Consider the following 12,275-nt stretch of genomic DNA (forward strand, 5'->3'; position numbering starts at 1 on the left):
TTTCTGGTGACACTTAAGATGAGGGAGATGATGCCACTAAAACAAAAAGCCAACATGGTCTCAGGTGAATCCACAAATATGTTTAGAACAATGGACTCCTAGTGCGAGCATCTGAAATACAGGAAGGCAATGAGATTGTCAGTCTAGGGGCAGAAAGACTCAGGGGAGACACAGCAGTTTTTCTTTTCCAATAACTGAAGGCTGTGATCCCAAAGAGGACCATGGACGTGCCTCAGAGGGCTGGTGGGAGAGGGCTGAAGGGGAGGAAGTTGCAGGGACAGGTTTGGGTTCAAGGTGCTTCTCGTTATGAGTGCTGGGTACTTCCTGTCTTGCACACTCAGCTGTGAGTATAAGAGGGTTGCCTCCATCTATTTTCTTCCTCACTATATGTACCTGGTTATGGTTTCACTCAATATCTATTTGACTGAATGAATTTGTGTGGAAGTTACAGGTAGAGGCTGTCACTATTCACTGCCTGGAATGTTTCTCATCCTCACCTTGTCATCTGCTTGACCCTCTGCTTATTCTGTGGTCTAACCTTAAATATCTCATCATCAGGAAAAGCTTCCTTATCCCCCATGACCAAATGACAGTCCCGCTTAGAGCCTCCTGTACTTTTCCACCCTGTGATGACTGTATTTGGTGTTGTCTGCTACTTGAGGTACGTACTCCCCCACCAGAAGGCACTTGGTGTGTCTTGCCTGAATGATTCCCAGCAACACCATGAGATGGTCACTGGCATCCCCTGCTGTGAGGGCAGGGACCATTGCTGTTTGCTGCTATAGCCACCATGTGGGGCACAGTAAATACACAAATATTTCTTAAATGAATTAACTTTACAGCTAAGAAATTGCAAAAGCTTGGCAACAGTAAGCGGTCAATGTTACACTATAAGCAAGCAGCAGAGTCTAGATTTGAACTCAGGTCTGTGTAACTCCAGAGCCTGGGCTTTTTCTATCAATATTATACCAAACTCTGTGTGGGTTCACAGCCATTGTTTAGGACCTCATGCTCTGCCATCAAAGGTGGGCTCCTTAGTGAAAATATTGGCAGGCACACTGTGAAGGCATGGTGTTAGCCACGTTGCCTTGTCCATGGACTCAGAGATACAAGGGGGCACTTCACTAAGAATTCAAGAAATTTCCCAACCAGGGAACGTGTGTCTGGCAGCCAACAGTGCATCAAATGGAGGAACAGAGCTGAGACTTCATGCCCTACCCTGGCCTGATGACAAGTAAGTGGGGGGTGGGCAGCAGGACAGACATCTGTAATTGCCTTCATCATCCTTCTACTAATACTCAAGATGGAGTAGCCTGTCACCTGGCACTGGAGCTACTAGAGTAGCAGGGAAGAAATGTAGACTTTGGAGTCAAGACTGGATTTGAGTCCTGGCTCTGTCACTTACTAGCAGTGTATCAAACTCCTCCCAGCTAAGTTCCCTCATCAGTGAAAAGCGAGTAATGGAATATACCCTCCCGGCATTATGAAGATTAAGTTAAAATGGAAATGAAAAAAATACCTCTCATACACATTGCCTAGACCTAAGCGGGCCCCCAAAATGCAAACTACTTAGTGACTGAATGACTATTTTTGTCATTCCCAGTTTATTGCAAGCCTCACACATCAACGCTGCATCATTTGTGTGAAGTACTTCCTATCAAGGGCTTTCTGATTAAGTCAAGGCTTTTACATCTTCATCTCCAAACACTTGTGCATTGAGTCAGATAAACAAATATACTTTCTCAAACTTAATGTTAAGGTTTTATGTGTGAATTAGAAAACATGAGTTGGTTGAAGAAACAAGCCTGTGCTGTGGAGGCCACCACCTGGGCCCCTCAAGGACCATGAGCAAGGGAGCTGGAGTGGGTGGCACCAAAAGACAATCATGGTGTGGTTGGTGCCATTACCGGACTAGGCGAAGTGACTGTCAGCAAACCCCAACCTAGAGAACTTCTTACACACAATAAGCAAGACCTGTCTTTAACTTGGAAAAGGACTATTTGTGTGATTGTACTCTCAACCCAACTTGGAACTACCTTACCTAACTTTTTACAGAATTTACTCTCCCCACATAATGGAAGTTAACATGTTCATGACATTATCCATTACTGAGCTAACAGGCTACAAATCAATATAACAGAATTCAACTGCTTTGAATCATATTTCTTAAATGGTCCAACTGTGCCCATGAGCAAACACATCCAGCCTTACACATAAGCACCAAAAATGTGCCACCCCATAAGTTATGTTCTGTTAGGTTTCTGTTTGCTGCTTTTTTAAAAAAAACACCAGTCTTCCCCCTTTCCCAGTAGGTATATAGGTAGAAAAATAAATGAAGTCAGCACTCTTTACCTCTTACTAGAATAAACTGTGACTCAAACACCATGAATGGTTACTTGCAAGGCTATAATTTTTTTAATGACAGATTTTCCTAAAAGAAACCACTATAACGTCTGTCCAAGTCCTCCAAGGGAAAACAAAAAAATACATAAAGATTAAAAGTCTATTACTTTAACAGCACACTGCCAAACACGGACAACTAGGATACAATGCCAAGGAACCTTAAAAAATAACTTGAAAAGACACAACGTTCAAGTCATTCACACGTGTAGGGTCCACAAAGGACAGGAAAACAAGTCCGAGAACAGTCCTACTTGTGCATGATGAGAATTCTGCTCTACCTCATCCAGGTTCATTCAGGTGTCTTAAACCAACAGATGGATGAGCAGAGTTTGTTTTCTTCTTTGCTTGGAGATGCACACATAGATTAGAGGAGAGGAGAATCTTCCAGATGCTGATTTAAGCACAGCAGGCTTGGTTCCCCTTTGATAAAGTACGAAGGCAGATTCAGTTGACTCAAGCTTTATCAGTTTCCCTAAGAAAAAGTCTCATGCATGCTGAAACAGACAAGTTACTGAATTTGTCATGCTAAGTATTTACAGTCATTTTCATAAAGTGAGCCCAGTAACTTGACAGGATAAAAAAGGTAGTTGTGAATTCCTTGTATAACCTTTTACAGCGTGAATGACTTTGTGGGTAAATGACGCTGAAGTTCAAAGCCCCTCAAACATGTTAACAAGAAATTACTGACGGCATGAAGAGGCACACATTATAGAAAATGCACACTTCACGGGTTCCTGCATAGCAGGAAAGTCGCTACCACTACATAACAAATGGCTATGCCAACAGTTAGAGCTGCCACTCAAGGGATCAACAGTAGAATTCCCTTAAAACCGCAAGGAGTGTTTGCATCACAGCAAGAAAACCTTTGGGAAAATAAGTATATTTTGTTTGGAAAGATATTTTGCATTGGACAATTTGAACATCACATAAACAAAACCGTTTTCAAATTGGATAAGATTTAAGGCAATGCTACTCAGACCTGAGGGGGAAAAAACCTACAGAAGTTTGTTTTTCTTCCAAAACTCTGACAGGTCAGAATCAACATTGGAAAGGATCCCCTCTGCTAAGCATTCAATACACTGTTAGGTATTTGCAGCATTACAAAATAGAATCCACTTTCATACTCTGCATATGAAATGGGCAATTGTTATACACTCTTCCTTGAAAACTGTAAGAAACAAAACAAACATGGCAGCTTAGGTATTTCCTATTAAAAGTCACATGAACATGAAGACAACTACACCTGGTAACACAAAGGCAGAACCGTCCTCACAACAAGCTCGGGAGCGCTGTATTCTCTCCTGACTGGCTGTGGTGTCCTGTGGAACGGTCATGGATTCATAAATTAACATCAACTACAGACTAACGAATGACAAGTAGACACAGTCAATTCAAAAATTTTACATTTTGCTCCTGTTTGGCTGCTAAAGAGCAGCGATTTAAATTGGTATAAAAACTTCTGACCACAAAGCTTGCTATACAGATAAAGTACATAATCAAAAAGTAAGCAGCAATCGAGTTTCTCATTTAAACTTATCTGGTATAGAGTATTTACAGATTTGGGGGGAGAGCTCTCTGAAACCACTACGCTCCTTACTTCTCCTGTCCTCTGCCCACCCCAGCCCCTCCAAATCGAAATCAAGTGTTCCGAACTATATACAACTATACTTTGGCTAAGTGGGCTGGATGGTGCAACTCTTTCCAAGGTCTTGGTCTGGAAAAAAGAAACAAAGTCTTGGAAGTCATGCATAGCGTTCTTTTCTGAGTAGCAGTGTACTGGAGCCAAAAAATTTACTTTTTCACGGCAAAGGGGAAAAGGGGCCCCAGCACTTCACTCCCCAACCTGAATGGGCAAGATCCGAAGCCACTGGCCTCATGCACCATAACAGGCCACCAGACAAAAAGGAAAGAAAAAGGTCACGACAAAGGCAGCAGCAATCAACATAACTTTCCAACAAAGCAACTTCTCCTGCCTGGGCTCCCCCAGAAACAGTGCTCCCTCCTTCCTCTCCCTCCCCTCCCACAAGACAAAATTAATTCACATCACAAGAACTTGGTGCTCTGGTTAAGTGGCAGGTAAATATAAGAAAGAGTAAATCTGTCACCTTGTATACCTGAACTGAGACATAAAGCTAACAGAACACAAGACATCACTGTGAAATTAACTTTCTAAACAGGTCCAGTCTACATAGTGTGGCCAATAAAAAGTAAAATGAAGAATTTGTTCACAATCTGCCTTGTACAGGGTATTTATAGTCTTTCAATGCTATATAAATAAATAGCATTTATATAGCTTAAACATTCAGAGACATGCACTGGGACTTTTTAGGTAGTACGAATTTCTTCACAATCACATGTGCAAATTTTACAGATCACTAAGTGAGTAACTAGTAAGCTTAGGCTGGACCGTGTCTCGTATTATCTAACAAATTTAAGGGGGGCTCAGAATCATCCATAGGTAGAACCAGGCGTGTTCCCCGAATGACCAGTTCATGGTCCCCAAAGGCAAGTTCCCGATCAAAGGCATCTTCAGAACTGTTTCCCATAAGTCTCCTAGGGGCACCGGATGATGCTGACTCAGTGTTCACAGTAGAATCGCCATACGTCAAACTAATATCACCATCATTGAGGATGAGATCAGAGTCATCGTCTTTCAACTGTTCCTGGTTCTAAATGCAAATAAAACAAGTTTTGAGAATTATTATGAAAAATTAAAGAAACATTTCCAATAGCTGAATTTTCAAGGATGCTGTATTTTCTCTGACCCCACTTGCCCCATTGTGTGCCTGCAGACTGAAGTGCTTGACAGCTGCCAAAATCTCTACTGCTTTCTCTTACCTCCTGTCTCCTCTCCCCTCCTTCAGGTATTAGCTCCTACTTATCACTGAGGTTTTCACTTAAAAGTCACTTTCTCCCAGAAGTCTTCTTTGATCGTCCAAGGCTAGCTTAGTGCCCTCTTGTGTTCTTCCCTAGCAGCCTGCACTTAGCCCTCTCCCTACAGTGGCACTTACCCCTTTTCATAGCTGCACATGCAGGGATCTGCATCACATCTCCCCCCACTAGACTCTAAATCCCTTGTATGCTGTAGTTCAACCACCTAACAATTTGGGGTACACAGAAAAGTATTCACTAAATGTAAGTGCAATTCATTGCTGAATAGGTTTAAATAAATGAAGCGCTTACTTTCATGTCAACAATGCCTAGAAATATTGAACCTTCACTACCCTCATTACATACTTGTCAAGCAGCTCAAAAAGCTTTTGTTCTAATGGAAATTTGGGGGCCAAAAAGAATATAATTTCATAAAGTTCCAGAAGAGGGAAAAGTGTCCAGGATATATAGTGCCATTTTGGTTAATTAAAAAATGTACATGTGCATAGTGAGAAAGGGTCTGGAAGATCCCCTGGAGAAGGAAATGGCAACCCACTCCAGTATTCTTGCCTGAAGAGTCCCATGGACAGAGGAGCCTGGTGGGGTACAGCCCACAGGGTCACAAAGAGTCAGACACAACTGAGTAACTAAACCACCACCACATATCAGTAAACAATGATGTCACAGTCAGCAAGAAACTGCAGCCCTCCAATGTGAGCTGGTGAGCCTGAGGAAACTCAGGAAGGAAAGAATACCTGCCATCCAGCAGCCATCAAACTGCAGCCACAGCCCACAGTGAGCCCCAAGGGAGCTCAGGGTGTGAAAACATAGGATACCCGCCCCACACAGCTGAGGTGCATTTCAAAGGAATGCTTTCAGTGAGCCCAGACTTTGCCATCTTCCCATCATAAAAAAGCACTAGATTCCTTCTTTTGGGATATCTGGTTTTCTTTAATTTACAAAAACTTTTGACATTCAGACTTCCCACCCTTTGTTGCAAAATTTTTATATAACCTGGTTCCACCTACCCTATGCCTCAGCTCCAATCCACCCCACTCCCCCCACTCCCACCTCCAGGGAACAGTTTTCTCAGGGTTTCTTGAGATGCTGCCTCCCAGACTTGAAGTACCCCAAATTCCAACTTTTAGGTTGTGACTATTTTTCCAGTCAACAATAGAAAAGTCTAGAAGGGTATTCAACAAAATGATGATAGCAAGCTCTGCATGATAGGATTGCTAATGGTTTTTATAGTTTTCTTTATGTTTCTGTATTATCTGAAATTTTATTATAATGAATACTTATTACTTTTAAAAATCAGAAAGTCATTTTATTTAAATGTAGAGTAAGAATCATTGTAAATACTCATGTTGATACAGCAAAAAAAAGTCTGTGACTAATACTCCTTGAGGGAAGTAGATAGAAACCTCCTACACCCAACTCTCCTATCCTGTGCATTTAAAAATGTTAAGTTTGTCTAAGATAGTCAAATAGACTGAGGACACTATTAGACTAAAATTTCACATTTGCTGTTGCTGGAAATTTTAAAATTCTTTGCTGTTGCTAGAGATTTGCCTCAACACTCAAAGAAAAAGACCTGTAAATTAAAAACCAAAGAAACCCGCTCCACCAACCAGCCATAATCCCTTCCAAGCCAATCCAGCTGTAAGTCTAAGCTGTAAGTCTAAGGAGCCTGTCTATCACTTAATTCAGCAATGCCCACAACAAAGCTCTGTGGGGCCTTCACACATCAGCAGGGGCTCTTCAGCACCTTGGACTGCCTTTATTAAGTTTGAAGTTTGGGGCAATAGCTACCAAATCTTAAAATGCATATGCCTTTTGACCCAGCGATTTAACCTTTAAAATCTATTCTTTATAACTTTATATTATTGGGTAAACATATATACAAGGATACTCACTGTAAACATTGTTTGTAATAACAAAAACACAAAAGGAATGAGACTGACTAGATCAACCTTAGTAAAGCTACACTACGCAGCCACCAATAGACAGAAGGTTCTTGTGGACTCTTACAAAGGTATCCATGCTGTGGATCATTAGGTGAAAAAAAGCAAGTAGCAGGACAATACTATTATAATCCTGTTAAGGGAAGCACACCGATTGAAACCGCCCACCTTGGCCAGGCACCACAGTAACTTTGCATGAGTTGTTGTATGACAGGAGATCCTGATAAGGAATACGGAATAAGCCACCACCAACCAGAAGAGTTCGGGGAAGGTTAAAAGGAGACACCATGTGTCCATCCACTTCCCAGAATCCCTCTCGCTAGCATCCATCTTGGCTGAGCGATGTGTGCGCCACCAGGAAAGACTCTGAATTAGAGTGATTGGCCAAAGACCACCCGGAAACTAATCCCATCACCATAAAACCCGAGACTGCAAGCCACACAGCAGAGCAGTTCTCCTGGGTTCCCTTACCCTACTGCTCTCCACCCGGGTGCCCTTTCCCAATAAAATCTCTTGCTTTGTCAGCACATGTGTCTCCTCGGACAGTTCATTTCCGAGTGTTAGACAAGAGCCCAGTTTCGGGCCCTGGAAGGGGTCCGCCTTCCTGCAACAATCCCATTGTAAAAAAACAATAACAGACAGTTATATACACACATAGAAGTTTGTATAGATAAAATATATCTGGGACTATCCACAATAAACTCTTAAAAAGACTGTCTCTAGGGGATGTGGTGGGAGAAAGAGAGTGACTTTCATTTATCACTTTGTACATTCTATACTGTTTGAATATCTGGCTGTAAGTATGCTGCTGCTGCTGCTGCTAAGTCGCTTCAGTCGTGTCCGACTCTGTGCAACCCCATAGACGGCACCCACCAGGCTCCCCCGTCCCTGGGATTCTCCAGGCAAGAACACTGGAGTGGGTTGCCATTTCCTTCTCCAATGCATGAAAGTGGAAAGTGAAAGTGAAGTCACTCAGTCGTGTCTGACTCTTAGCGACCCCATGGACTGCAGCCTACCAGGCTCCTCCATCCATGGGATTTTCCAGGCAACAGTACTGGAGTGGGGTGCCATTGCCTTCTCCTGTAAGTATGCTACTTTTGTAATTTAATAAGGAGTCAGCATAACAAAAAATTAAATTAGAAATGAAGTTTTATGGTTGTTCTGGGTTACACTGCATCCCCCTCATCCCCTAGAAATATGAAATCCTAACTCCCAGTATCTGTGAAAGTGACCTTATCTGGAAGTACAGACTTTTAAGGGATCATGTTAAGATGAGGTCTTTAGTGTGGGCCCTGATCAAGTATGGCTGGAGGGTGTCCTTATAAAAAGGGGAAATTTGGAGACACAGACCTGCACGTGCACACACACACACACACACACACAGGGAAAATGCCAGGTGAAGATGAAGACAGAGATCACGGTGATGCATCTTCAAGCCAAGGAATGCCAAAGATGGCCTGCAAACCGCTAGAAGCTAGAGAGAGGTCTGGAATAGACTCTCTCTCAGAGCCCTTAGGACCCAACCCTGCTGGCACCTGGACCTCAGACTTCCAGCCTCCAGACTGTGAGACAGTAAATTTCTGCTGTTAAGTTTGGGGTACTCTGTTATGACAGCCCAAGGAAGCAAATAGAACAATGTTGTATTCTGCTATATTCCACAGAACACACAGGCATTGTGCAGCTCTTCTGGCTTTTCATGATGGTGAGTAGGTCTCTGGAATCCAACAGCCAGGCCTCACTGACTTAGCTGACAAAGCTGGCTGACCCCTCAGCAGACAGCCATGTGGGCTAACAGGGTAAAGAGGGAATGGGCACTGTGCTTGATACGGGAGCCTGGGTAAAGTGGGAGGGAGGGACAAGACAACATGGGGTGTGCCCCCCACCCACCAGCAGTCAGTGTATGGACTCAACATAACATAGTGCTGCAGGGTACTCCTCCCTGACCCAGGTGCCACCCCAGCTAAGGCTCCCCTTCCCTGTCCATTCTCCATGAGACCTACGCTAAAACACCACAGAGGAGGTCATAAGGAAGTGTGTATGTGTGTGTGGGTGTGCATGTGCACACACATCTACACTGTTTTACCACACCCTTGCCTCTCAAGGTGTTACATCAGAGTAGTCAAAACTGACAGGTTTTGTTAACATGGGGACTTTATTTGATGTCACAGATTATTTTTGAAGGATTGGGTTAGAAGTAAAGTTTTTAACAAAAAACTTGAAAAAAACTAAATGCTCATATTTTAAAATAAAAACTGCTTAGCATTTGTCATTTCTTTCTTTGTTGCAGTACCTGCTAAATTACCAATCTTACATTGGCAGTTAAGGAAAAATATGGAATTTAGATTATATCTAGGTATGTTGATGCCTCCCATGAGATATACAATACAGGTAGATAAACTTGCCCTTATATATGAAATAAAAGACCATCTGCTGCACTTTAGGAGCATCAAAAAATGTTTTAGTAATCCTCTCATCATGACTGTGATGATCCAAATTTATAGATTAAAATATATAAAGTTAGTATTGAGTTCAGACCACATGCTGCAAATAATTGATTCTCCAGGCAAGAACACTGGAGTGGGTTGCCATTTCCTTCTCCAATGCAGTAAAGTGAAAAGTGAAAATGAAGTCGCTCAGTTGTGTCCGACTCTTAGCGACCCCATGGACTGCAGCCTACCAGGCTCCTCCACCCATGGGACTTTCCAGGCAAGAGTATACTGGAGTGGGTTGCCATTGCCTTCTCTGAAATTGAAAACCAGCACAGAAATAGAATTTTTTTACTAAAATTACTGATAGCAAGATGCTATTCCATATCTGTTTTCAAATGATGTTTCAAACACTGTGAATTACAATAAATTTAGAGATAAATTATATCTATTCCATATACAATTTATATAAAAATTATTATATATATAATAAATTTAGAGATTTCAGTGCACTTTCTAGCTGAGCAACATATGTTTATATTCCTGCTTGTGGCTTTTATATCATAAAAGCAAGCAAAGCAAAACAAAACAAAACAAAAACAGCAGTCACCCATCCATAGAGCAGATACATTTAAATTTAACTTAATGAAGAACTGAGGTTCTGGATGAAACCAACTTACCTCATAGGCCTGGGGACTGGTCAGGCATCTTGCAATGGGGCCACAGCAGGCAGGCAGGGTGGTGGTAAGAGGAGGCCCGCTATGCGTCAACAGAGGCTTCAGATAGCTGTGCTGGTTAAGGAAGAGCTGTGTTCCTTTCTTTATCAATTTAAAAAGAACACTCTGCTTGATTACAATCACTGTCACAGTGTACCAACCACTTCAGATAGCAAATGTCCCACTTCATGACCCTGTTATGTCAGTGAGATAGCAACATTTTAAAATTTTGTAATATTATCTCTGTTTTACAAATATGGAAACTCAGGCTCACAGAAGTCAACGATCTGCCTAAAGTCACACAAGTAAATGGAGGACCAATACTCAAACCCAGATCAGTCTGATTCCAGATCCTATGACCTTTTGACCACTACATCATATTGCCTTTATGATTTTACTAAAGGCAAAATCACACTCGATTTAGCACCGAAGGAGATACAGAAGAAAGAATACTAAAGAGCCTGAAAAGCGATTAAACATTTCAGTAGTAGAATATAGTAATAAAAAATGGTTTTCATTATTTAGCTGGCCTCTTCAATGAGTTGAAACTTCAGTATCAGAGGAAATGCAATTCTAAAAATATTTTTAAAAATTATGCATCATGAGTTCCTCTGTCACAGACTCTCATTTTAGCATTCATCTATTCTCCAAAAATAAAAACAGATGCAATAATATATTTGATACTTGAAAGGAAAAAAGAGAATCACAAGAAAAAGCAGAGAAAGGGAGAAAGACACATATACATATTCCCTACTTTCTAAAATTACAACCTAAGGTTGTTCTCAATTAAAAATGAAAGAAATTTACATAAATTCCCATAAACTCTAAGGTTAAAGTACTTTGTATAAACACACTTATATAGTTCATAAAACATCTTGCCACACAAAAATCACTGAAAATCTGGAATGATGAATTGTACTAGTGCATCAAGTACAGAAACTACCACATCTTAGTTCAGTGGTACTTAACAGGGTACTTAGTACTGAGGCTAATAAGTCTTGGTGTTTAACTCTACAAGAACAAATTCCCTACAAACTAAAACTTATCAAATATTGACCAAAAAATCTGAATGGTCCAGTATCTATCAAACAAACTAAAACATTGCTCATACAAAAAGCTCCAGGCCCAGAAAGCTTCACTGGTTAAAATCTTCCTGGCACTTAAGAAGCAACACCAAGCTTACATAAAGTCCTCCACAAAACAGAAAAAGAGAAAAAGTCTTCCCTACTTGTTTTATAAAATTAGCACAGTCTTATTATAGAAACATGATAAGGATATTACAAGAAAAAAAATCACAAGCCAATACTTCTCATGAAAATAGACACAAAATATGAGCAACTAAATCCAGTGTCACACAATGAATAACATATCATGATCAAATGGGATTTGTTCCACCAAACTAAGATTGGCTTAACATTCAATTGATGAAAATCAGCAAGATAAAACACTAACAGAGAAAAAAATAAACACGTGATCATTTCAATTGATGCAGGAAAAGGGTCTGATAATACTCAATACCTATTTATGATAAGAACTCTCAGCAAACTAGAAAAAAAGAGAATTTTCTTAAATTGATCACAGATATCTCAAAAACTTATAGCTAATATCATACTTAATGGTGAAATATTGAAAAATATCCCTTGAGGTCAGGAATAAGACAAGAATGCCCACTGTCATCACTTATATTTAACACTGCATTGGGAAGGTCCAGCCACTATCAGTTCAGTTCACTTGCTCAGTTGGGTCCAACTCTTTGTGACCCCAAGGACTGCAGCATTGCAGGCTTCCCTGTCCATCACCAACTCCCAGAGCTTGCTCAAACTCATGTTCATCGAGTTGGAGATGCCATCCAACCATCTCTTCCCCTGTCACCCCCTTCTCTCCTGCCTTCAATC

At 41.2% G+C, this 12,275-nt stretch overlaps 1 protein-coding gene across 1 annotated transcript in view; it reads right to left on the reverse strand.

Moving 5' to 3' along the window:
- Positions 1-2,392: 2,392 nt before the first annotated feature.
- The window catches only part of SLC9A6 (solute carrier family 9 member A6), a 50,744-nt gene continuing 40,861 nt past the window's right edge, over positions 2,393-12,275 (reverse strand). The window contains exons 15-16 of the mRNA NM_001101146.1: positions 10,345-10,450; positions 2,393-5,072 (exon numbers count right to left, since the gene is read on the reverse strand). Of these exons, the coding sequence (NP_001094616.1) occupies positions 4,800-5,072; positions 10,345-10,450 (379 nt within the window). The 3' untranslated portion in view covers positions 2,393-4,799. The remainder of the gene's footprint in view (positions 5,073-10,344; positions 10,451-12,275) is intronic.

This window comes from Bos taurus, unplaced genomic scaffold (genome assembly GCF_002263795.3).
Source record: "Bos taurus isolate L1 Dominette 01449 registration number 42190680 breed Hereford unplaced genomic scaffold, ARS-UCD2.0 Super-Scaffold_1723_ScbfJmS_2085, whole genome shotgun sequence".
Taxonomy (NCBI): domain Eukaryota; kingdom Metazoa; phylum Chordata; class Mammalia; order Artiodactyla; family Bovidae; genus Bos; species Bos taurus.